The following is a 27791-nucleotide window of genomic DNA, read 5'->3' as shown; positions in this document are numbered from 1 at the left end:
TTTTCCATCTCTCTCCACAAGTAAAAACAATACTACTTGTACATGAATGCATTAGCAGAACAGTATGCTGTGTACTGCTGAACTCCCTCTAGTTGGTGGTTGCAATCAGAATTCTGTGATATTGTATAAATCTGGCACTCAATGGCTTAGATATCTAGATAATGTATCAGATAATAGAACATTAACAGGAATATAACTTGTTAGGACATACAATTTCATTTGTTGTTGGCTGAACGCTCGTTGAACATTCTCTCTCCCAACACCCCTGTATACAAGTGTGCATGTGTTTTAAATAGTGAGACTGGAATAAGTTACTCCTCTAACAGTTGCTCATCATCCTTGAGATCAAAAGAATCGGGCATGTTGAAATCCAACACGCCAATCTCTTTTTTCAAAAAAACATCTTCAATCAGGGAGGGCCAGGAGGCCCCCTAGACATTAGATGGCCTTCTGGTCCTAGCAAAATCAGCAAACAACATACATTAATATTAGGGATGAGCGAATTGACTTTGGATGAAGTCATATGAATACTAATATCTGAGACCCATAGGAAATCCCCACAGCCTACTCCGTTAAATCACTTTCTCCCACTGAACAGCCCCATCATCAGGACATTAGTTATAGCTGCCAAAGGTGGACTAAAGCTAACTATACATATTAATTAGGGAGGAGTGAATCGACTTCGGATGAAACATCTGAAGTCGATTCACATAAAACTTTGTTCCAATACTGTACAGAGCAGGAGCTCCGTACAGTATTAGAATGTATTCGCTTTGATGAGCCGAAGTTATTGCTTTGCGAAGTCTTGGAACTCAACCCGAGTTTGGGAAATGTTTTTTTACAGTATGAATTAATTTTTGAAGTTATTACCCGAAGTCTCGCGAGACTTCGCAAAGTAATAACTTCGGCTCATCGGAGCCAATGCATTCTAATACTGTACGGAGCTCCTACTCCGTACAGTATTGGAACAAAGTTTTATGCAAATCGACTTCAGATGTATTATCCGAAGTCGATTCACTCATCCCTAATTAATATGTATAGTTAGCTTTAGTCCACCTTTGGCAGCTATAACTAATGTCCTGATGATGGGGCTGTTCGGTGGGAGAAAGTGATGTAACGGAGTAGGCTGTGGGGATTTCCTATGGGTCTCAGATCTTAGTATTCATATGGTGAGGTTAGTTCTTTGAGTACATTGTATCTTTGCAGTCCTGCTATGGTGTATAATTTCTCTCTATTGACAGGTATCAGTCAAATTCCTCCCGGGTGAAGTTCTTCCAAAATCAGATGTGTCTCTCCAGGTTGAGGCTGCTCCTGGATCTCTCTGTGGTCTGCGAGTGGTGGATAAGAGTGTGGTACTGATGAAACCAGACAATGAGTTAACCGCTACTAAAGTAATTAATTTGCACAGTCTTTTTTTATTCTGTTAACAGATGTAAGCACGTGAGGTCAGCCACATTACCTGCACAAATAAGTGAAGTTGGTCCCAGCATCCTGCTCGCTCTGCTAATCACATTCTCCACATTTCATTTCCCAAGGTTTTTGATCTTTTCCCAATTTCCAGTTCACATACATATAACAGACAAGTTGTGGATGAAACGGAATGTAAATCGAGAAGATTTTACTATTTTAGTCGAAGAAATAGGAACGAAGGTGATGTGTGCGCCTATTTTGAGGTACATTTATTGACTTTATATATATTTTATGTCTTTTATTCAAGTATATAGGGAATTACTTAACATTACCTCAACCCACAGTTCTGAAAATATCGTCAGATTTGCCCCACTTTGATCTAATGTGCATGGCAAACCTAAAGGGTCTTTATCACTTTGCTGGCTTTATTCATTTTTCCATCATATTATACACTAGTTTCCAGGGATTATAGCCACCCAGTAATCCAGCAGAGGTGGCTGCGCTTGCACACTACAGGAAAATGTGCCTGCCTAAACGCACATCTGCAGTCCCAGCCTCCAGGCAGGCTGGGGCCTCATTCTATAGTGTGCAAGTGCAGTACCCCAAACCTGGGGGTACAACAAATTGTAAATACTTATGTATTGTATGTTATGTATTTTTTTATGTATGGCCATTATTACCAGTAAGTAATTATTGGCAAAGTTTGACAGGAACAGGGCTAACCACACTGCTCCTCCCTTCTTGGAGACAAAGAACACGTCAGGGCTCCTGCTACTGATTCTCTAGAGATAGAGACCTTATCCTAACCCTCAAGTAAATCCTTGAGAAGAGATACGGCATGTAAGCACAGTAGGCAGGAACACACAGACTGTGGACCCAAACTGTAACCCAGCCCGCTTTCCCTGCCTAACTTTAAGGTTACCCAGGACTGCTCATCTAGCAGGTTTCATATAACATATGCATGAATAGACCGTATTGTATTTTTTATATGAAAAAAGGCAAATAATTTTTTCTTTTCTTCTTACAGAACTTGAGCCTAAAAATAATGACAAGTGCAAGAATAGGTGAATCTCCTAAAAAAGGAAGAGGATTCAGAAAAAATTCCCGTCCTGGAGGTACACCAGTACATTGTAAATTCCCTTTCTATATGTTATGCTCCCAGAACAGAGCACAGTGCCTATATAACAGAGCAAGCTACAATGCCCTCGTAACCGAGCAACTGTTGGAAAATGTGCTGGACAGGTGCTGTCCTGGCCACCTTCTATCTATGCTGTAGCGGTGGCCATGGTTGCCCACTATAGGAAAGGACACTGGTCTCTCAGGTGCAGAAGTGAGCATAGGTGCTTTTTCCTATAGTGTACAAGCACCACCACCACTGCTGGATCGCAAGGTGGTCATAACTAGAGATGAGCGAACTTCTGTTTTAAGTTCGGCGTCTAAAGTTCGGCTTCCGGTTAGCGGAGAATCCCGATCTGGAACCGGATATGGATTCCGACTTCCGTTGTGGTCCGTGGTAGCGGAATCAATAATCGGCCATTATTGATTCCGCTACCACGGACCACAACGGAAGTCGGAATCCATATCCGGTTCCAGATCGGGATTCTCCGCTAACCGGAAGCCGAACTTTAGACGCCGAACTTAAAACAGAAGTTCGCTCATCTCTAGTCATAACCCCAGGATACGAGCAGTGTATAATCTGATGGAAGAATGAATCAAGTCAGCAAAGGAGGTAATATGAACAATCACAATACATTAGGGTACTTTCACACTTGCGTTGTTTGATTCCGGCAGGCAGTTCCGTTGCCTGAACTCCCTGCCTGATCAGGCAAACTGTATGCAAACGCATGTCATTTTTTCTGACTGATCAGGCATTTTTCAGACTGATGAGGATCCTGATCAGTCTGAAAAATGCCTGATCTGTCAGAAAAATGCATTGCAATACCGGATCCTTTTTCCTGTGTCATGAGGCAAAACGGATCCAGTATATTTTTTTTTTTTCACATTTTTAAAGGTCTGCGCATGCCGGATCCGATACTAGGGCTACTTTCACACTTGCCAACCAATGAAAAAAAACAATAACCCCATAGAAAATAAGAGAGCACACATATACAATATATGTAGTTTATTAAAGACACAATTCAATTACAATAAATATGACAAAAAGGCACAAGGTAAAGGGGGGTGGTGGGACGCCCCATGTACCGGGACCATGAACAGCCACCCTCACATATACCCGACTAACAGGGAAAAAGGGTCACAGACACTGGGTATAGAGCCGCATACTAATAGAAGAGCTGTAAGTTCGCCCAAAGTAACCTATAGACATGTGTGTGCTGCATGCAAAAAAATAAGAGAGTCAATGTGGTCACACATAGCAAACTTGCCCACCTAAAATAACATAAATGACCATCAGATGACTACAGATGACCAAGTGGTATCACAGATACGGGTGAAGCAAGGATGCTATGTGTAAGCAATAACACTAAAGTAACAAACTAGCCATGCATGAAACAAAACACAAGTTACCCATGGTATGCCGAAACCAAAGGTCGCCGAGAAAGGCTTCGTCAGGAGGTAGAGATAACAAGCAGTGACCATCTTTAAATAGTGTGGTCCACAGCTGGCAGTTGATTAGCGCATACGCCCAGTGATGCAGAGCGTGACATCATAGAGCCTAGGACCAAGAGGGGGGAGCCTAGATAAAAAATTGTTACAGAGTGAGGCTCGCTGGATTCATAGACTAGGTACAATGAGTCCACAAGGCCTCAATGAAGGTTTTTCCTTCACTGCCTTTTTATAATATTGGGAATTACCCCATAAGAAATAAACTAATATTATAACTATGAAAAAGAAAAAAAGAATAAATATAACTTACCTGGAAGAAAAAGTTTCAGTGGCCCATCACCTACTGGACATCATATATATTGGATCCTAAGTACACATATAGGGAAAGATAGAGAAAATATTAGGATCAATATATCTATATACAATAAAATCAAATCAAAACATGTGATGTAAAGTAAATTTCAGAGCATCAAGGAATGTCTTCGGATAGGAACCTTTGAGTCCTGGCATGTGCACCGACCCCTTGGCAAATATAGGATGCCAAAATCTAATTACAGATATATGCACTATACTGATGGGTTCTAGATTTAAAGGTCAGTTTTTTGTGCATGTGCATCATATGTATAGTAAAGGAGCGATGCGAAAATAAATGAGTACAGACATACGTTCAGCATCTCCAGTTATCTAAGTTTTCGCATATGCATAACTCTGAATATATAAGTATAAACGCATCATATATATACCAAGGAACGATGCGAAGGAAACGGACAAGTATAGACGCATGCTCAGTGTTGTAGTACGCAAGAATGAATGCAAGATGCGAAAATATGATGAAAATATTAACATGAACTGAAATGCTTAAGTATAGGCGCATGCCCCGTCCTGCTACTTTTGCAAGAATGAATGTAAGATGAAATCGTGATGAGGAGACAAGCATGGACACGAGCTGGGATGTCTAAGTATAGGCGCATGCCCAGTACAGTCACACTCCCGATTATAGGACTAAAGTTCTTGCGCATGCGTAGTGTGCGGGAATGAATGCAGGATGCGAAAATATGACGGAAACATTAATACGAGCTGAAACATCTAAGTAGGCGCATGCTCAGTAGCGCTATACCTCCGAGTATAAAATTAAAGTTTTTGCGCATGCGCAAAACACAATAACTAACTCAAGACGCGAAAATATGACGAAAGCACAGTAATGAAGTCTCTGATTGGGCCACTAGACTGTCAATCAAGATGCCTAGCAGTGGTTGGCCGCAGCATACCCAATGTTCCACCCATAGAGGTTAAAAGAGCAATTTTGGAAAGCATTCTTGTTGATAGTAGCTCCATTCCCCTGAAGAAGCCACGTGTAGCGGTGAAACATGTTGGGGGAGCTCTAGCCTTAAGATTTTAGATTAGGTTAGGTAGGACCAGCGTCACGGCGAGGAGTAACTGCAGACTCCTCTAAACCTTGACCACAGTGGTGGAGAGTCCTGCGAAAGCCAGATATAAATTGAAACCCAATGATTAAAAACGACTAATTAGGTGACCTCCTTACATCAAATTCCATCAAGGCGAAAAAAGTGTGTCGCTAAAATACTAAGTAGAAGATAGATGGACGCATGTTATGGAAGCAGAATACATGGGTGAAGTAACCCTTATCTCTGCCCATAGAGTCCTACTACACCTGGAATTTTAAAGTTTTCTTTTTTCTCCCGTTTTATATTATTCTTAACAAATAAAATAAACGTTATGTTTTAATCTGACCAGAAACGGGAGCCTACTAGTCTAGGAAACTAGACTATTTGAACGATATATTTTTTGAATCTCCTGGATCTAAAGGGTCTTTGAAACATGTGACATCATAGAGGCGCGCCACCCACTCCCAGGTAACCTATACCATAAATGGAAAGCTGACACTATAAACTAGGGATGAGCGAACACGAACTGTATAGTTCGGGTTCGTACCGAATTTTGGGGTGTCCGTGACACGGATCCGAACCCGGACATTTTCGTAAAAGTCCGGGTTCGGGTTCGGTGTTCGTCGCTTTCTTGGCACTTTTTGAAAGGCTGCAAAGCAGCCAATCAACAAGCGTCATACTACTTGCCCCAAGAGGCCGTCACAGCCATGCCTACTATTGGCATGGCTGTGATTGGCCAGAGCACCATGTGACCCAGCCTCTATTTAAGCTGGAGTCACATAGCGCCGCCCGTCACTCTGCTCTGATTAGCGTAGGGAGAGGTTGCGGCTGCGACAGTAGGGCGAGATTAGGCTGATTAACTCCTCCAAAAGACTCCATCCATTGATCGATCTGCAGCTGTGGATGATTGAACTGCTGCTATTCAATTGCTCACTGTTTTTAGGCTGCCCAGACCGTTTTTCAGTCACTTTTTTCTGGGGTGATCGGCGGCCATTTTGTGTCTTGTGGTGCGCCAGCACAAGCTGCCACCAAGTGCATTTAACCCTCAATGGTGTGGTAGTTTTTTCGCTAAAGCCTACATCAGGGTGAAGGTGTCACACCAAGTGCATTTGACCAGCAATAGTCTGTTTATTTTTTGGCCATATACTACATCAGGGGCAAGCTGCGCCTGTCACCAAGTGCATTTAACCCTCAATGGTGTGGTTGTTTTTTGGCTAAAGCCTACATCAGGGTGAAGGTGTCACACCAAGTGCATTTAACCAGCAATAGTCTGTTTATTTTTTGGCCATATACTACATCAGGGGCAAGCTGCGCATGTCACCAAGTGCATTTAACCCTCAATGGTCTGGTTGTTTTTTAGCTAAAGCCTACATCAGGCTGAAGCTGTCACACCAAGTGCATTTAACCAGCAATAGTCTGTTTATTTTTTGGCCATATACTACATCAGGGGCAAGCTGCGCCTGTCACCAAGTGCATTTAACCCTCAATGGTCTGGTTGTTTTTTGGCCATATCCCAGTCTAATTCTGTCAGTAAACGTATACCTGTCACCCAGCGCCTAAATACTAGGCCTCAAATTTATATCCTGCTAAATCTGTTGTTACTGCTGTACTGTTGTGGCTGGGCAAGTTATTTAGTGTCCGTCAAAGCACATTATATGTTCTGGGTTGAAATACAATTCCCAATTTAGCAATTTCATAATTTAGTGGTTTCTGCTGTATCAGGCCTACTTAAAATACATCCCTAAAAGGGTATATCATATTCAAGGTGCACATAGGGTCATTCTGAATAACTTCACACACACGCTACTGTGCATATCCCAGTCTAATTCTGTCAGTAAACCCATACCTGTCACCCAGCGCCTAAATAATAGGCCTCAAATTTATATCCAGCTAAATCTGTCATTACTGGTCTGGCTGGTCAAGTTATTTAGTGTCCGTTAAAGCACATTTTTTGTTCTGGGTTGAAATACAATTCCCAATTTAGCAATTTCATAATTTAGTGGTTTCTGCTGTATCAGGCCTACTTTAAATACATCCCTAAAAGGGTATATCATATTCAAGGTGCACATAGGGTCATTCTGAATAACTTCACACACACGCTACTGTGCATATCCAAGTCTAATTCTGTCAGTAAACCCATACCTGTCACCCAGGTCCTAAATACTAGGCCTCAAATTTATATCCTGCTAAATCTGTCGTTACTGCTGTACTGTTGTGGCTGGGCAAGTTATTTAGTGTCCGTCAAAGCACATTATATGTTCTGGGTTGAAATACAATTCCCAATTTAGGAATTTCATAATTTAGTGGTTTCTGCTGTATCAGGCCTACTTTAAATACATCCCTAAAAGGGTATATCATATTCAAGGTGCACATAGGGTCATTCTGAATAACTTCACACACACGCTACTGTGCATATCCCAGTCTAATTCTGTCAGTAAACCTATACCTGTCACCCAGCGCCTAAATATTAGGCCTCAAATGTATAGTCAGCTAAATCTGTGGTTACTGCTGTGCCTGTATTAGTGTAATACGGTACCTAAATAGATAGCCAGATAGTGTTAGTTGTCTTTAAAAAAAGGCCTGAATTTGAATTCAATACATTGGGTCAAATTATATTTTTGTTGTTGTGGTGAACGATAACAATGAGGAAAACATCAAGTAAAGGACGCGGACGCGGACATGGTCGTGGTGGTGTTAGTGGACCCTCTGGTGCTGGGAGAGGACGTGGCCGTTCTGCCACAGCCACACGTCCTAGTGTACCAACTACCTCAGGTCCCAGTAGCCGCCATAATTTACAGCGATATTTGGTGGGGCCCAATGCCTTTCTAAGGATGGTAAGGCCTGAGCAGGTACAGGCATTAGTCAATTGGGTGGCCGACAGTGGATCCAGCACGTTCACATTATCTCCCACCCAGTCTTCTGCAGAAAGCGCACAGATGGCGCCTGAAAACCAAGCCCATCAGTCTGTCACATCACCCCCATGCATACCAGGGAAACTGTCTGAGCCTCAAGTTATGCAGCAGTCTCTTATGCTGTTTGAAGACTCTGCTGGCAGGGTTTCCCAAGGGCATCCACCCAGCTCTTCCCCAGCGGTGGAAGACATAGAATGCACTGACGCACAACCACTTATGTTTCATGATGATGAGGACATGGGAATACCACCTCAGCACATCTCTGATGATGATGAAACACAGGTGCCAACTGCTGCGTCTTTCTGCAGTGTGCAGACTGAACAGGAGGTCAGGGATCAAGACTGGGTGGAAGACGATGCAGGGGACGATGAGGTCCTAGACCCCACATGGAATGAAGGTCGTGCCACTGACTTTCACAGTTCGGAGGAAGAGGCAGTGGTGAGACCGAGCCAACAGCGTAGCAAAAGAGGGAGCAGTGGGCAAAAGCAGAACACCCGCCGCCAAGAGACTCCGCCTGCTACTGACCACGCCATCTGGGACCGAGCACCCCAAAGGCAGCTTCAAGGAGTTCCCTGGCATGGCACTTCTTCAAACAATGTGCTGACGACAAGACCCGAGTGGTTTGCACGCTGTGCCATCAGAGCCTGAAGCGAGGCATTAACGTTCTGAACTTTAGCACAACCTGCATGACCAGGCACCTGCATGCAAAGCATGAACTGCAGTGGAGTAAACACCTTAAAAACAAGGAAGTCACTCAGGCTTCCCCTGCTACCTCTTCTGCTGCTGCCGCCTCGGCCTCTTCTGCTGCTGCCGCCTCGGCCTCTTCTGCTGCTGCCGCCTCGGCCTCTTCCTCCGCCTCTGGAGGAACGTTGGCACCTGCCGCCCAGCAAACAGGGGATGTACCACCAACACCACCACCACCTCCGTCACCAAGCATCTCAACCATGTCACACGGCAGCGTTCAGCTCTCCATCTCACAGACATTTGAGAGAAAGCGTAAATTCCCACCTAGCCACCCTCGATCCCTGGCCCTGAATGCCAGCATTTCTAAACTACTGGCCTATGAAATGCTGTCATTTAGGCTGGTGGACACAGACAGCTTCAAACAGCTCGTGTCGCTTGCTGTCCCACAGTATGTTGTTCCTAGCCGGCACTACTTCTCCAAGAGAGCCGTGCCTTCCCTGCACAACCAAGTATCCGATAAAATCAAGTGTGCACTGCGCAACGCCATCTGTGGCAAGGTCCACCTAACCACAGATACGTGGACCAATAAGCACGGCCAGGGACGCTATATCTCCCTAACTGCACACTGGGTAAATGTAGTGGCAGCTGTGCCCCAGGCGGAGAGCTGTTTGGCGCACGTCCTTCCGCCGCCAAGGATCGCATGGCAACATTCTTTGCCTCCTGTTGCCACCTCCTCCTTCTCGGCTTCCTCCTCCTCTTCTTCCACCTGCTTATCTAGTCAGCCACACACCTTCACCACCAACTTCAGCACAGCCCGGGGTAAACGTCAGCAGGCCATTCTGAAACTCATATGTTTGGGGGACAGGCCCCACACCGCACAGGAGTTGTGGCGGGGTATAGAACAACAGACCGACGAGTGGTTGCTGCCGGTGAGCCTCAAGCCCGGCCTGGTGGTGTGCGATAATGGGCGAAATCTCGTTGCAGCTCTGGGACTAGCCGGTTTGACGCACATCCCTTGCTTGGCGCATGTGCTGAATTTGGTGGTGCAGAAGTTCATTCACAACTACCCCGACATGTCAGAGCTGCTGCATAAAGTGCGGGCCGTCTGTTTGCGCTTCCGGCGTTCACATCCTGCCGCTGCTCGCCTGTCTGCGCTACAGCGTAACTTCGGCCTTCCCGCTCACCGCCTCATATGCGACGTGCCCACCAGGTGGAACTCCACCTTGCACATGCTGGACAGACTGTGCGAGCAGCAGCAGGCCATAGTGGAGTTTCAGCTGCAGCACGCATGGGTCAGTCGCACTACGGAACAGCACCACTTCACCACCAATGACTGGACCTCCATGCGAGACCTGTGTGCCCTGTTGCGCTGTTTCGAGTACTCCACCAACATGGCCAGTGGCGATGATGCCGTTATCAGCGTTACAATACCACTTCTATGTCTCCTTGAGAAAACACTTAGGGCGATGATGGAAGAGGAGGTGGCCCAGGAGGAGGAGGAGGAGGAGGAAGAGGGGTCATTTTTAGCACTTTTTTTTTTTTTTGCAACAGCAGAGGCCAGGTGCAAATGTGGCCAGCCAGGGCCCACTTCTGGAGGACGAGGAGGACGAGGAGGAGGTGGAGGAGGATGAGGATGAAGCATGGTCACAGCGGGGTGGCACCCAACGCAGCTCGGGCCCATCACTGGTGCGTGGCTGGGGGGATAGGCAGGACGATGACGATACGCCTCCCACAGAGGACAGCTTGTCCTTACCTCTGGGCAGCCTGGCACACATGAGCGACTACATGCTGCAGTGCCTGCGCAACGACATCAGAGTTGCCCGCATTTTAACGTGTGCGGACTACTGGGTTGCCACCCTGCTGGATCCACGCTACAAAGACAATGTGCCCACCTTACTTCCTTCACTGGAGCGTGATAGGAAGATGCGCGAGTACAAGCGCACGTTGGTAGACGCGCTACTGAGAGCATTCCCAAATGTCACAGGGGAACAAGTGGAAGCCCAAGGGCAAGGCAGAGGAGGAGCAAGAGGTCGCCAAGGCAGCTGTGTCACGGCCAGCTCCTCTGAGGGCAGGGTTAGCATGGCAGAGATGTGGAAAAGTTTTGTCAACACGCCACAGCTAACTGCACCACCACCTGATACGCAACGTGTTAGCAGGAGGCAACATTTCACTAACATGGTGGAACAGTACGTGTGCACACCCCTCCACGTACTGACTGATGTTTCGGCCCCATTCAACTTCTGGGTCTCTAAATTGTCCACGTGGCCAGAGCTAGCCTTTTATGCCTTGGAGGTGCTGGCCTGCCCGGCGGCCAGCGTTTTGTCTGTACGTGTATTCAGCACGGCAGGGGGCGTCATTACAGACAAACGCAGCCGCCTGTCTACAGCCAATGTGGACAAGCTGACGTTCATAAAAATGAACCAGGCATGGATCCCACAGGACCTGTCCATCCCTTGTGCAGATTAGACATTAACTACCTCCCCTTAACCATATATTTGTACTCCAGGGCACTTCCTCATTCAATCCTATTTTTATTTTCATTTTACCATTATATTGCGAGGCTACCCAAAGTTGAATGAACCTCTCCTCTGTCTGGGTGCCGGGGCCTAAATATATGCCAATGGACTGTTCCAATGTTGGGTGACGTGAAGCCTGATTCTCTGCTATGACATGAGGACTGATTCTCTGCTGACATGAAGCCAGATCCTCTGTTACGGGACCTCTCTCCTCTGCCTGTGTGCTGGGCCTAAATATCTGACAATGGACTGTTGCAGTCGTGGCTGACGTGATGCCTGATTCTCTGCTATGACATGCAGACTGATTCTCTGCTGACATGAAGCCAGATTCTGTGTTATGGGACCTCTCTCCTCTGTCTGGGTGCCAGGGCCTAAATTTATCACAATGGACTGTTACAGTGGTGGCTGACGTGAAGCCTGATTCTCTGCTATGACATGCAGACTAATTCTCTGCTGACATGAAGCCAGATCCTCTGTTACGGGACCTCTCTCCTCTGCCTGTGTGCTGGGCCTAAATATCTGACAATGGACTGTTGCAGTGGTGGCTGACGTGATGCCTGATTCTCTGCTATGACATGCAGACTGATTCTCTGCTGACATGAAGCCAGAGTCTCTGTTACGGGACCTCTCTCCTCTGCCTGGGTGCTGGGCCTAAATATCTGACAATGGACTGTTGCAGTGGTGGCTGACGTGATGCCTGATTCTCTGCTATGACATGCAGACTGATTCTCTGCTGACATGAAGCCAGATTCTGTGTTATGGGACCTCTCTCCTCTATCTGGGTGCCAGGGCCTAAATTTATCGCAATGGACTGTTGCAGTGGTGGCTGACGTGAAGCCTGATTATCTGCTATGACATGCAGACTAATTCTCTGCTGACATGAAGCCAGATTCTATGTTACAGGACCTCTCTCCTCTGCCTGTGTGCTGGGCCTAAATATATGACAATGGACTGTTGCAGTGGTGGCTGACGTGATGCCTGATTCTCTGCTATGACATGCAGACTGATTCTCTGCTGACTTGAAGCCAGAGTCTCTGTTACGGGACCTCTCTCCTCTGTCTGGGTGCTGGGCCTAAATATCTGACAATGGACTGTTGCAGTGGTGGCTGACGTGATGCCTGATTCTCTGCTATGACATGCAGACTGATTCTCTGCTGACATGAAGCCAGATCCTCTGTTACGGGACCTCTCTCCTCTGCCTGTGTGCTGGGCCTAAATATCTGACAATGGACTGTTGCAGTGCTGGCTGACGTGAAGCCTGATTCTCTGCTATGACATGCAGACTGATTGTCTGCTGACATGAAGCCAGATTCTGTGTTATGGGACCTCTCTCCTCTGCCTGGGTGCCAGGGCCTAAATTTATCACAATAGACTGTTACAGTGGTGGGTGACGTGAAGCCTGATTCTCTGCTATGATATGAAGACTGATTCTCTGCTGACATGAAGCCAGATCCTCTGTTACGGGACCTCTCTCCTCTGCCTGGGTGCTGGGCCTAAATATCTGACAATGGACTGTTGCAGTGGTGGCTGACGTGAAGCCTGATTCTCTGCTATGACATGAAGACTGATTCTCTGCTGACATGAAGACAGATTCTCTGTTACGGGACCTCTCTCCTCTGCCTGGGTGCTGGGCCTAAATATATGACAATGGACTGTTGCACTGGTGGCTGACGTGAAGCCTGATTCTCTGCTATGATATGAAGACTGATTCTCTGCTGACATGAAGCGAGATTCTGTGTTATGGGACCTCTCTCCTCTGCCTGGGTGCCAGGGCCTAAATTTATCACAATGGACTGTTACAGTGGTGAGTGACGTGAAGCCTGATTCTCTGCTATGATATGAAGACTGATTCTCTGCTGACATGAAGCCAGATCCTCTGTTATGGGACCTCTCTCCTCTGCCTGTTTGCTGGGCCTAAATATATCACAATGGACTGTTACAGTGGTGGGTGACGTGAAGCCTGATTCTCTGCTATGATATGAAGACTGATTCTCTGCTGACATGAAGCCAGATTCTGTGTTATGGGACCTCTCTCCTCTGCCTGGGTGCCAGGGCCTAAATTTATCACAATGGACTGTTACAGTGGTGGGTGACGTGAAGCCTGATTCTCTGCTATGACATGCAGACTGATTCTCTGCTGACATGAAGCCAGATCCTCTGTTACGGGACCTCTCTCCTCTGCCTGTGTGCTGGGCCTAAATATCTGACAATGGACTGTTGCAGTAGTGGCTGACGTGAAGCCTGATTCTCTGCTATGACATGCAGACTGATTCTCTGCTGACATGAAGCCAGATTCTGTGTTATGGGACCTCTCTCCTCTGCCTGGGTGCCAGGGCCTAAATTTTTCACAATGGACTGTTACAGTGGTGGGTGACGTGAAGCCTGATTCTCTGCTATGATATGAAGACTGATTCTCTGCTGACATGAAGCCAGATCCTCTGTTACAGGACCTCTCTCCTCTGCCTGGGTGCTGGGCCTAAATATATCACAATAGACTGTTACAGTGGTGGGTGACGTGAAGCCTGATTCTCTGCTATGATATGAAGACTGATTCTCTGCTGACATGAAGCCAGATTCTGTGTTATGGGACCTCTCTCCTCTGCCTGGGTGCCAGGGCCTAAATTTATCACAATGGACCATTACAGTGGTGGGTGACGTGAAGCCTGATTCTCTGCTATGACATGAAGACTGATTCTCTGGTGACATGAAGCCAGATTCTGTGTTATGGGACCTCTCTCCTCTGTCTGGGTGCCAGGGCCTAAATTTATCACAATGGACTGTTACAGTGGTGGGTGACGTGAAGCCTGATTCTCTGCTATGATATGAAGACTGATTCTCTGCTGACATGAAGCCAGATCCTTTGTTACGGGACCTCTCTCCTCTGCCTGGGTGCTGGGCCTAAATATATGACAATGGACTGTTGCACTGGTGGCTGACGTGAAGCCTGATTCTCTGCTATGATATGAAGACTGATTCTCTGCTGACATGAAGCGAGATTCTGTGTTATGGGACCTCTCTCCTCTGCCTGGGTGCCAGGGCCTAAATTTATCACAATGGACTGTTACAGTGGTGGGTGACGTGAAGCCTGATTCTCTGCTATGACATGAAGACTGATTCTCTGGTGACATGAAGCCAGATTCTCTGTTACGGGACCTCTCTCCTCTGCCTGGGTGCCAGGGCCTAAATTTATTACAATGGACTGTTACAGTGGTGGGTGACGTGAAGCTGATTCTCTGCTATGACATGAAGACTGATTCTCTGGTGACATGAAGCCAGATTCTCTGTTACGGGACCTCTCTCCTCTGCCTGGGTGCCAGGGCCTAAATTTATCACAATGGACAGTTACAGTGGTGGGTGACTGAAGCCTGATTCTCTGCTATGATATGAAGACTGATTCTCTGCTGACATGAAGCCAGATTCTGTGTTATGGGACCTCTCTCCTCTGCCTGGGTTCCAGGGCCTAAATTTATCACAATGGACTGTTACAGTGGTGGGTGACATGAAGCCTGATTCTCTGCTATGACATGAAGACTGATTCTCTTGTGACATGAAGCCAGATTCTCTGTTACGGGACCTCTCTCCTCTGCCTGGGTGCCGGGGCCTAAATATCTGAGAATGAACTGTTCCAGTCAGGGGCGTAGCTAGAAATGACTGGGCCCCATAGCAAAAAAAAATGATGGGCCCCCCGGTGGTGACCTCTATGAACCTTGTAAAGAAACCAAGACAATGGGGACATAGCTTTCTGTAGCAGTTACATCTGACTCCGGTCCCCGAGGGGCCCAAAGGCACCAGCATTATAAATGGCACATGGTAGGCGGCGGTAGAGAGTTTACATTGGTGCTAGAGGCTGTGCTTATGTAAGGCTACTTTCACACTTGTGTCAGAGGATTCCGGCAATCTGGACGCAAACGGATGCATTTGTCAGGCGGATCCGTCTCTCCGGTGTCATCTGGAAAAAAGGATCCAGTGTTTATTTTTTTCACTGATTTAAAGGTCTGCGCATGTGCAGATCGAAGAATGGATCCGTCAATGCAGCAATTTTAATGCCGGATCCGGCACTAATACATTTCAATATAAGTTTAAAGCTGGATCCGGCAAGTGTTCAGGATTTTTGGCCGGAGAGAAAACTGCTGCATGCTGCAGTATTCTCTCCGGTCAAAAAACGTAAGAGGGACTGAACTGATGCCTCCTGAACGGATTGCTCTCCATTCAGAATGCATTAGGATAAAACTGATCAGTTCTTTTCCGGTATTGAGCTCCTAGGACGGAACTCTATGCCGGAAAAGAAAAATGCTAGCGTGAAAGAACCTGAGAGACCATCAGTATGTTAGTCCTGAAGGTTTCAGGTTGATAGATCCTGTGTATGCTACATTGTATCCACAATAACCATCCTCCCAGTAGGGACTGATACACATGTGAAGGGGCTCTGATGGTGCAGGATCAGTAACTGTCAGTAAATCTGACACCACAGCAGTTTCAGATCCCTGCCCTTAGCTGAGAGTCGTTAATTTCTAACGATAATTTGTTTTCCCTTAGTCCTAACAGCAGCACAGATGGGGTTAACTGCCCCTGTGGACTGGTAGGACCGGCGGAATTTTAATGAGCCCAAGAACCAATAAACGATCTTCAGCTCCCTGAAAGGGAGGAGATCACCCCCCAGCCCACCGTGTCCTTAACAAGTATGATGTAAGTTTAGGGAGGGATATTTGTGTGCTGCTGTTAGGACTAAGGGAAAACAAATTATCGTTAGAAATTAACGATTCCCTTACGTCCTACCAGCAGCACAGATGGGGAGATAGCAAGATAAAACCCCTAGGGAGGGTCCTCATGCCTGGCAGAAGTAAGAACTGTCTGCCCGAAAGCCGAAAACTCTGCCATCCTAGCATCTATCCTATAATGGGAGATGAAGGTTGACTCAGAGCTCCAGGAGGCCGCCTTACAGATCAACTCTAAGGGGAGAAGACTTCTTTCCGCAACCGAGGTGGAGACCGCCCTAGTAGAATGGGCTCTCACAAACTCGGGAGGATCTAAGGTTTGGGAGACAAAAGCTTCCTTAATGGCCTCCTTGATCCAGCGACTAATGGTGGCTTTAGACGCTTTACGGCCTTTAGACTTACCGGCAAACAGGATAAGGAGATTTTCATCTATCCTGAATTCTCTGGATCTATCCACATAGATCTGAAGGCATCTAGAAATATCCAGCGGATCTCTAGCTGGAGTATCAGAGGAGGAGGCTGTAAACAAAACTGGTAAGGAGATTACCTGGTTGATATTTTGAAAAGTAGGCACCTTAGGTCTGAAGTATGGTAAAAACTTCAGGAGTACTCTGTCCTGTAAGAAAATAATATATGGATGAATTGCAGAGAAAGCCTGCAATTCAGAAACTCTTTTGGCTGAGGCTATAGCCAGAAGAAAAACCATCTTTAAAGTTAAATATTTGAAATCAACCTCCTCCAAAGGCTCGAAGGGGGGAGATGCTAGACCCCTGAGCACTACTGAAAGATCCCACTGGGGAATGGGTTTCAGTATAGTAGGCTTTAGTCTTTCCGCTCCCTTCAGGAAGCGTTTGATGAGTGGATCCCGAGAGTATGGCCTGTTGAGACAGGCCGAGATGGCACACATTTGTACCTTCAAGGTAGCTGGAGATAGGCCTCTATCTAATCCGTCCTGAAGGAAATGTAGTATTGCAGGAAGGGGCGGATCTGCAGACGCCACCTGTTTGGAATCACACCATGCCACGAAGATTCTCATGATCCTGGAGTAGGCCTTGTTTGTAGACTCTGCTCGGGAATGCGACAAAGTTCTCAGGACCGACTCGGAAAGCCCTTCTATGTTGGGAAGGGACTGATCAACCTACAGGCTGTCAGGTTGAACCTGTGCAGATCTGGGCAGAGGTGAGTGTCCCACGACACCAGGGTCTGCTCCGGGGGGAGTCTCCAGTATTGTCCCCGACTCATCTGAATGAGCTGGGTAAACCAGGATCTTTTGGGCCAAAACGGTATGATGGCTATTACCGAGGCCTGATCCTGACGGATTTTCATCAATACCCTCGGTATCATGGAAAAAGGAGGGAAGATGTAAGCCAGCCTGAACCTCCACGGTATCGACAGAGCATCTATCGCCAGGGGGTTGTCTTCCCGGTACAGGGAACAGAACCTCAGCACCTTGGCGTTGAACCTGGTTGCCATGAGGTCCACCTCTGGCATACCCCAACTGTGAACTAGCTGCCTGAAGACCTCCGGATGCAGAGACCACTCCATGGTCGGTAATCCTCGACTTAAGCGGTCTGCTATCATATTGAGGGAACCTCGAATATGAACGGCAGATAGATGGGAAAGGTTCAGCTCTGCCCACCGAAGAATCACCCCGATCTCTGATAGAAGGGGTAATGACCTTGTGCCTCCCTGCTTGTTTATATAGAGAACCGCAGTCATATTGTCTGACTGGACTTTCACCGCTTTGCCCCGAATCTGAGGGGCGAAGTGAAGGAGGGCTAGCCGGATAGCTCGCATCTCGCGAAGATTGGAGGAAAGATGCCGCTCCAGGGGGGACCAAGATCCCTGCACTTGGGATCCGTCCAGATGAGCGCCCCAGCCTACAAGGGACGCGTCTGTAGTCAATATGACCCAAACTGGTTGGGTCATAGACTTCCCTGCTGGCAGTCGAAACCACCATCTGAGGGAATTCCGGGTTTGACCGGACAGGGAGCACAGGGAATCTAGCCCCGCAGGGCTGCCGTTCCATAAGTGTAAGACCTCCGACTAAAGAGGACGGAGGTGCCATAGCGCCCAAGGGACTGCGTCCGCAGCCGCTGACATGAGCCCCACCATCTTCATGAGAGTCCGAATAGAGACTCGACGAGGGACATGAAGGACCTTTGCCAGGTCCTGAATCCGCGCTTTCCTTTCTTGAGTCAACCGGAGGGACATCTCCACAGAGTCGACCATGAATCCTAAATATTGGATTGAAGATGATGGGCTCACATTCGACTTCTGCCAGTTGATGATCCAGCCTAGGCGGAGAAGAAAGGAGATTGCGATCTGAAGATGGTGGGTAAGGATCGGAACTGAAGAGGCTATGAAAAGCCAATCGTCCAGATAAGGAATGATAGTCAGCCCTTGGAGTCTCAATGCTGCCACCACCGATACCACCACCTTGGTGAAGATAAGGGGGGCAGAAGAGATTCCGAAGGGGAGCGCGGTGAACTGAAAGTGCCTGCGAACCCCTGAAATCTGGACCGCGATCCTGAGAAATTTCCGGAAGGCGGAATGGATCGGAATGTGAAGATAAGCATCTTTGAGGTCCAGAGTAGCCATGACATCCCCGAGGTTGAGGATATGGGTGACTGACCTTATGGTTTCCATGCGAAATCTTGTTTTCCTTATAAATCGATTGAGAAATCTCAAATCGATGATAATCCGGAGGTCTCCCGTCTTCTTGGGAACCAGGAACACTGGTGAATAAATGCCTAGGCCTCTCTCCCCTGCCGGCACCTCCTCTAGGGCTCCCTTGGAGATATAGTCCTGGATGTAAGATTCCAGGACCACTTGTTTGGCCGGCCCGAAGTTTCGTGTAGCGACAAATCTCTCTGGGGGGAGAGAGAGAAAGTCTACCCGGTACCCGACGGAGACTAAGTTCAGAACCCAAGGGTCTGCGATCAACTGACTCCAGGAGTCTTTGAAAAGGGAGAGACGGCCCCCCACGGGTGTTTGGGGGAGTGGTATGGGAAAGTCTAGAGGAGACACTGCAGGGGCAGCAGGGCTTATCCAAGAGCCTCGACGAGGCCCATAGTCAGGAGGGTTTTGCCTCCTTAGCGGGTTTACGGGAGCACCTCGAATACTTACGAGACGGTCCCCCCCAATCTCTGCGCCTAGATTGCTGCCCCGGGCGTCCTTCGCGCTTCTTTCCTGCCTGGGGCGTCCCCGAAAGGGCTGCTGGGGGAGGCTCTTCCCCTTTTTGTCGGAGAGCCCCTCCATTATCTTGTCCAATTCGGACCCGAACAGCCTGTTTGGTTCGAAGGGGAGCCCACAGAGGTTGAATTTGGACGCGTTGTCCGCGATCCAGGGTTTCAGCCAAAGTGGTCTGCGGGCAGCCGAAACTAAGGCCATAGTTTTGGCGGCCAGCTTCAGCTGCATCTGGGTGGAGTCAACTAGGAAGTCCATAGCCAGGTTGGCTGATTTGAAAGCTGCCAGGATATCATCCCTGGATACGCTCTGGTCCACGTCTGTCTGGATCTGGTTGAGCCTAGAGCGTAAATAGGTGGCTACTTCAGTGGCCGCAATTGAAGTTGATGCGGAGGCAGCGGCTGCCGCATAACTCCTCCTAAGGGTGCACTCTGCCCTCCGATCTAGAGGGTCCTGCAGACTAGACCCATCGTCTGCGGGGACTAGAGTGCGCTGGGACAACTTGGCTATAGCCATGTCCACCTTGGGAACGGAACCCCACGATTCCACCAAGGGTTTAGCCATCGGGTACATGAGTTTAAACTTTCTGGTGAGAACTGGGCCTTTCTCAGGCTTGCGCCATTCTGTGCGCATCACAGAGAGAAGGGTCTCATCCGCTCTGAAGACACGCTGTGTCCGTACGGCGGGCTCGGAGGACTCCCCAATGTCAACATCCTGGTCCCCCGACCTGATGGACTTAAGTAACTTCTGCGTCTTTTCTGGAGGGAAAAAGCAAGAAGTAATTTCTTCTTCCTCAGAAGAAGACCCCACCGACCAGGGGGTAGGTCTTTCGACTGGTGCGACTGGAGCGACCACATCCATGGGAGTCTGAGAGGGTGCTGGTAACCTCTCATTAAGTAAATGCACCACTCCCTTAATGGAATCATCCACGTATGTCTTCGTCCACTGAAACATTTCCTGCATCGTGGGTTCCGTGGATGTCGTGCGACAACTGACACACCTAGAATAGGGACAGCCGTCGTCTAAGGGCGTGTTGCAATCAAAACACGCCAAATGCTTCCTCTTGGCCCCAGACTTTCGCTGATCCGGATCCCTGGGGGAAGCCATAGTCTGTAATTGGAAAGAAAAGACAGGTCATAACACCTACAAACATTGGAGGTGGAGAAACAAGACCTTAAGGGGGCCCACCAGCACTAGAAGAAAAATAGAGCTGCAGAAGAGGAACACACAAACCCACGTCAAGCAATATTACTAAGGATATCACAAGGCGCAGGGAACTCTGGAGCTAGCTTGTCAAAGCGATGCAACCAGAGCACTGAATGACAGGCTCTGGGCGCTTAAAAGGAGAAAGCCCCGCCCCCTGGGCGGGTCCCAGATCGTGAATAGCCCAGACATATAAGAGAGCCAATACTGGCTCAGCCGTGCTGTAGATAGCTCCCCTGGTTCATCCTGGATACCAGGATGTATATAGGGGAGCAACTTTAATCAGGGAGGTGAGGATAGAACCTCAGATCGCGCTGCGAAGAAACCGGAAGTGACGTAGCGCACCAAGTGCGCGTCATTTCCGGAAGATGGCGGCGCCCATAGCGCCGCATGCATGTGGCGATGGGAAGGAACGGACACCAGAAAAAACTGAAAGGAGAGGGGAGGGGGACACCCCACTCCCCGACGGTCCCCAGGTTATCAAAAAATCGCCGCAATCAGCCTAAAATAAAGGCAAAAAGAGAGCCAAAAAACGGGGCGATCCTATATAGAAGAAAGGAGCCCCTGACACTCTCAGCTCCCTGAAAGGGAGCGATACGCCAGTCCAACCTGTCCAAAGGACAGAAAAAAACACGGTGGGCTGGGGGGTGATCTCCTCCCTTTCAGGGAGCTGAAGATCGTTTATTGGTTCTTGGGCTCATTAAAATTCCGCCGGTCCTACCAGTCCACAGGGGCAGTTAACCCCATCTGTGCTGCTGGTAGGACGTAAGGGAATTGTCAGTGTGGATCACCTCCTGCTGGGAGCAATCTCCTGAATAGTGTGAGATAAATGTAGACATTCCCAGACTGGCCACTAGGGGCCGCTGTTTGACCGCCTTTCATAGACCCGGAACCTAAAGTTCCGTCCACTGTAGACGGAGGGGAAGAATAAGAAGAGACACAACCGAAAAAATAAAGAAGAAACATGGCGCGGGCGGCAAAGGTATGAGAAGCGGCAATATGAGCTGTGTAGGTGGCAGGCGGTAGGTGTAGGTGTATATGCTGTGTAGGTGGCAGGCGCTTTGGAGGTAGATATTACGTAGGTGACAAAACTCACCTCGCCGCCAGCCACCACACGTCCGCACTGCCGCCTGCTTCTGAGTGTCTGACTGGGAGCCGGAGATGCGCGGAAACCACGCCTCCGGCTCCTCCTCACTCAGTCAGACCCGGCTCACTCAATGTTGCGGCCGCCCCCTCTGACATGACAGACACGTGAGCCGCCAACAGCCTGTGCTGCGCCGTGCGCACTGCCCCCGGCGCGGGCCCTGGCCTGGATTTTGAATAGGAGGACCGCTGCGACCCCTGTAGCTACGCCACTGCTTCCAGTGGTGGGTGACGTGAAGCCAGATTCTCTGCTATGTGACCTCTCTCCAATTGATATTGGTTAATTTTTATTTATTTTATTTTTATTTTTATTCATTTCCCTATCCACATTTGTTTGCAGGGGATTTACCTACATGTTGCTGCCCTTTGCAGCCCTCTAGCCCTTTCCTGGGCTGTTTTACAGCCTTTTTAGTGCCGAAAAGTTCGGGTCCCCATTGACTTCAATGGGGTTCGGGTTCGGGACGAAGTTCGGATCGGGTTCGGATCCCGAACCCGAACATTTCCGGGAAGTTCGGCCGAACTTCTCGAACCCGAACATCCAGGTGTCCGCTCAACTCTACTATAAACATATACGAGATACAGTGATGTGATACAATATAACATGATCATGGTATAATTGTACATACTTAATTGTAAATAAAAAGGTGACTAATTAATAATAAAAATGTGATGATGAGAAGCCGCCAAAGACATAATTATATAGATGACGGTCTTGCGGCAGTGTGATCCGGCGGGCAGTTCCGTCTCTCCGCTTGTCATACGGACAGACAGATCCATCTTGTATGTTTTTTCACATTTTTACCGCTCTGCGCATGCGCAGGCCGGAAGGACGGATCCGGCATTCCGGTATTTTGAATGCCTGATCCGGCACTAATACATTCCTATGGGAAAAAATGCCGGATCCGGCATTCAGGCATGTCTTCAGTTTTTTTGGCCAGAGATAAAACTGTAACATGCTACGGCTTGATCTTTTGCCTGATCAGTCAAAACGACTGAACTGAAGACATCCTGATGCATCTTGAACGGATTACTCTCCATTCATAATGCATGGGGATATGCCTGATCAGTTCTTTTCCGGTATAGAGGCCCTGTGACAGAACTCTATGCTGGAAAAGAAACGCTAGTGTGAAAGTACCCTAATGCATTCCTATGTAAGAAAAATGCTGGATCAGGCATTCAGGCAAGTGTTCAGTTTTTTTTGGCCGGAGATAAAACCATAGCATGCTGCCGTATTATCTCCGTCCTGAAAAGTCAAAAAGACTGAACTGAAGACATCCTGATGCATCCTGAACGGAATACTCCCCATTCAGAATTCATTAGGATAAAACTGATCAGTTCTTGTCCGGTATAGAGCCCCTAGGACGGAACTCAATACCGGAAAAGAAAAACGCTAGTGTGAAAGTACCCTTAGATTGGATATCTACAGGGAACAGTGGGGGAGATTTATCAAAACCGGTGTAAAGGAAAATGGGAAAAAAAAACTTTTATTGTTTATTTTTATATGTAAGGGGAGTGATTTTAATTTTTAATATTTTTGTGCTTTTTCATATTTTTAAAAACATTTTTTTTTTACTGTACTTCTTAGTCTCCTTAAAGGTCTGGAAGATGCAATCCTCTGATCATACCAAAGACTGCAAAAGTATTTTCAGGGACAGAGGGAGCCCTGCTCTCTGTCTAAATGCTCAGATGCTGTGTATTTCAGGGATTAAATGATGGGATTTGGAGTAATCTCCAATCCAACTCATTGCATCTGGGTGACAGCTGTATTACACAGCTGGCACCTTCTGCATATGCTGTGGACATAGCTTATGAGGCCACTTAATGCATACGTAGCATGCACATGATGGGAAGATTTTATTCTTCTCTAATTGAGGTCGGATCTAGAGATGAGCAAATTTTTCCAAAAATGTTAGCGCAACATACCACTCGGCATTTCCTACACCTGGGACGGATCCGTTTTCTTAGACACAACAGAAAACATTGACTTTCAGTGGAGTTCATGACGGATCCGTCATTGCTATGTTAAAGATAATACAACCGGATCCGTTCATAACGGATGCAGACGGTTGTATTATCAGAACGGAAGCATTTTTGTTGCTCCATGACGGATCCAGCAAAAACGCTGGTGTGAAAGTAGCCTAATGCTGCTCTGTGAGTATAAATTGTTGCAGGTGCTCCAGTATCAGGATAGAGAAAAAGGTTATATCTCAATACCTGTTGGTTCCCTTACGTCCTACCAGCAGCACAGATGGGGTTAACTGCCCCCTGTGGACTGGTAGGACCGGCGGAATTTTTAATGAGCCCAAGAACCAATAAACGATCTTCAGCTCCCTGAAAGGGGGGAGATCGTCCCCCAGCCCACCGTGTTATTTTCTGTCCTCTGGACAGGTGGACTGGCGTGTCGCTCCCCTCAGGGAGCTGAAGGAAATCGCCCCCCTTTCTTTGTTGCTGTTTGCCTTTATTCTAGGCATAATCGCGGCTATTTTTTGTACAGGGTACCGTCGGGGGGTGGCTCCCCTCCCCTCTTCTATCTCGCCTGGATTTCGGCGTCTCTGCGGTGTCCCGTTCTCTCTCTGCCGCATGTGTGTGGCGCCATGGGCGCCGCCATCTTCCGGAAGTGACGCGCACCAGCTGCGCTTCGTCACTTCCGTTTCTTTTTGCTATCTCCGATGAGGTGGGGTTTTCTTCTCACCGCTCGGTTGTTTTCTCCTTTTATACATCCTGAATTGTCAGGATAGCTTGGGGAGACATATAGGGTCCAGATGAGCCTCATTTAGGCTCTTTTACTTCTCTGGGCTTGTTCCGACCGAGGCCCCGCCCAGGGGGCGGGGCTTCCGTTTTTTAAACGCCCAGAGCCTGTCATTCAGTGCTCTGGTTGCATCGCTTTCACAAGCTAGCTCCAGAGTTCCCTGTGCTTGATATATTATCATAGATATATTGATTCGCTTGGGTTTTTTTCTTCACAGCTCTATTTTGCTTCAGTGCTGGTGGGCACCCATATGGTCTCGTCTCACCTCCACCTGGTGCTTGTAGGTGTTATGACCTGTTTTTTTCTTTTTCTTTACAGTTATGGCTTCCCCCAGAGATTCTGATCAGCGGAAGTCCACCGCCAAAAGGAAGCATCTGGCCTGTTACGAGTGTAACACACCTTTGGACGACAACTGCCCCTACTCAAGGTGTGAAAGTTGTCGCACACAGGCATCCACGGAACCCACAATGCAAGAGATGTTCCAGTGGACGAAAACTTACGTGGATGATTCCATTAAAGGAGTAGTGCGCCTGCTTAATGAGAGGCTACCAGGATCCTCTCAGACTCCCATGGAAGTGGCTGCACCGGTCGAGAGACCTACCCCCTGTTCGGTGGGGTCTTCTTCTGAGGAGGAAGAATCAACTTCTTGCTTTTTTCCTCCAGAGAAAACGCAGAAGTTGCTGAAGTCCATCAGGTCGGGGGACCAGGATGTTGACATGGGGGAGTACTCCAATCCCGCCGGACGGACACAGCGTGTCTTTAGAGCGGATGAGACCCTTCTCTCTGTGATGCGTACAGAGTGGAGAAAGCCTGAAAAAGTTCCAGTCCTCACCAGGAAATTTAAGCTGGAATCGTGGGGTTCCGTTCCCAAGGTGGACATGGCAATAGCCAAGTTGTCCAGGCGCACTCTGGTCCCTGCAGACGATGGGTCTAGCCTGCAGGACCCTCTAGACCGGAGGGCAGAGTGCACTCTTAGAAGGGGTTACGCGGCGGCTGCTGCCTCCGCATCGACATCCATTGCGGCCACTGAAGTAGCCTCCTTCTTACGCTCCAAACTCAATCAGATCCAGACAGACGTGGACCAGAGCGTTTCTAGAGATGACATCTTGACAGCGTTTAAATCAGTCAATCTGGCCGTGGATTTCTTGTGTGATTCCTCCCAGATACAGTTGAAACTGGTTGCCAAAACAATAGCTCTAGTTTCGGCTGCCCGCAGACCACTATGGCTGAAGCCGTGGATCGCGGACAACGCGTCCAAATTTAATCTATGTGGGCTCCCCTTCGAGCCGGATAGGCTGTTCGGGTCCGAATTGGACAAAATCATGGAGGGACTCTCCGATAAGAAAGGGAAGAGTCTCCCCCAGCAGCCCTTTCGGGGACGCCCCAGACAGGATAAAAAAGGCGGAGACCGTCAGGGCAGCAGGCTAAGCGCAGAGATTGGGGGGGGGCCGTCTTGTAGATTCTCGAGACGCTCCCGCAAACCCACCAGGGAGGCGAAACCCTCCTGACTATGGGCCTCCTCGAGGCTCTTGGATAAGCCCTGATACCCCCGCAGTATCTCCTCTAGACTTTCCCGTACCCCTCCCCCAGATTCCCGTGGGGGGCCGTCTCTCCCACTTCAAAGGCTTTTGGGCCCAGCAAATTGCAGACCCCTGGGTTCAGGATATAATTTCTGCCGGTAACCGGGTGTTCCTGGTTCCCAAGAAGACGGGAGATCTCCGGATGATCATCGACTTGAGATTCCTCAATCGATTTATAAGGAAAACCAGGTTTCGTATGGAAACTATAAGGTCAGTCAGCCATATCCTCACCTCTGGGGACGTCATGGCTACTCTGGACCTCAAGGATGCGTATCTTCACATCCCGATCCATTCCACTTCCCGGAAGTTCCTCAGGATCGCGGTCCAGATTTTAGGGGTTCGCAGGCACTTTCAGTTCGCCGCGCTTCCCTTCGGAATCTCTTCCGCCCCCCTTATCTTCACCAAGGTGGTGGTGTCGGTGGTGGCAGCTTTGAGACTTCAAGGACTGACTATTATTCCCTATTTGGACGATTGGCTTTTCATAGCCTCTTCAGTTCCGATCCTTACCCACCATCTTCAGATTGCAATCTCCTTTCTCCTCCGCCTGGGCTGGATCATCAACTGGCAGAAGTCGAATATGAGCCCATCGACTTCAATCCATTATCTAGGATTCGTGGTCGACTCTGTGAAGATGTCCCTCCGGTTGACTCTAGAAAGGAGAGTGCGGATTCAGGACATGGCAAAGGTCCTTTATGTCCCTCGTCGAGTCTCCATCCGGACTCTCATGAAGATGCTGGGGCTCATGTCAGCGGCTGCGGACGCAGTCCCTTAGGCACTATGGCACCTCCGTCCTCTTCATTCGGAGGTCTTACGCTTATGGAACGGCAGCCCTGCGGGGCTAGATTCTCTGTGCTCCCTGTCCGGTCAAACCCGGAATTCCCTCAGATGGTGGTTCCATCTGCCAGCAGGGAAGTCTATGACCCAACCATCTTGGCTCATATTGACTACGGGACGCGTCCCTTGTAGGCTGGGGCGCTCACCTAGACGGATCCCCGGAACAGGGATCTTGGTCTCCCCTGGAGCGGCGTCTCTCCTCCAATCTTCGCGAGATGCGAGCTATCCGGCTAGCCCTCCTTCACTTCGCCCCTCAGATTCGGGCCAAAACTGTGAAAGTTCAGTCAGACAATATGACTGCGGTTCTCTATATAAACAAGCAGGGAGGCACAAGATCATTGCCCCTTCTTTCAGAGATCGGGGTAATTCTTAGGTGGGCAGAGTCGAACCTTTCCCATCTATCTGCTACTCATATTCGAGGCTCCCTCAATATGATAGCGGACCGCCTAAGTCGAGGATTACCGACCATGGAGTGGTCTCTGCACCCGGAGATCTTCAGGCAGATAGTTCACAGGTGGGGTATGCCAGAGGTGGATCTCATGGCAACCAGGTTCAACGCCAAGGTTCTGAGGTTCTGTTCCCTATACAGGGAAGACAACCCCCTGGCGATAGATGCTCTGTCGATACCGTGGAGGTTCAGGCTGGCTTACATCATCCCTCCGTTTTCCATGATACCAAGGGTATTGACGAAAATCCGTCAGGATCAGGCCTCAGTAATTGCCATCATACCGTTCTGGCCCAAGAGATCCTGGTTTACCCAGCTCATTCAGATGAGTCGGGGACAATACTGGAGACTCCCCCCGGAGCAGACCCTGGTGTCGTGGGACACTCACCTCTGCCCAGATCTGCACAGGTTCAACCTGACAGCCTGGAGGTTGATCAGTC

The 27791-nt window shown here is 48.5% G+C and overlaps 1 protein-coding gene across 1 annotated transcript in view; it reads left to right on the top strand.

Moving 5' to 3' along the window:
* The window catches only part of LOC122940146 (alpha-2-macroglobulin-like), a 178929-nt gene that overhangs the window by 14967 nt on the left and 136171 nt on the right, over positions 1–27791 (top strand). The window contains exons 3-5 of the mRNA XM_044296544.1: positions 1242–1391; positions 1536–1673; positions 2438–2525. Of these exons, the coding sequence (XP_044152479.1) occupies positions 1242–1391; positions 1536–1673; positions 2438–2525 (376 nt within the window). The remainder of the gene's footprint in view (positions 1–1241; positions 1392–1535; positions 1674–2437; positions 2526–27791) is intronic.

The sequence above is a fragment of the Bufo gargarizans genome, chromosome 6 (genome assembly GCF_014858855.1).
Source record: "Bufo gargarizans isolate SCDJY-AF-19 chromosome 6, ASM1485885v1, whole genome shotgun sequence".
NCBI lineage: Eukaryota > Metazoa > Chordata > Amphibia > Anura > Bufonidae > Bufo > Bufo gargarizans.
The sequence above is the reverse complement of the archived record's forward strand: the minus strand, read 5'-3'. Positions and strand labels throughout refer to the sequence as shown.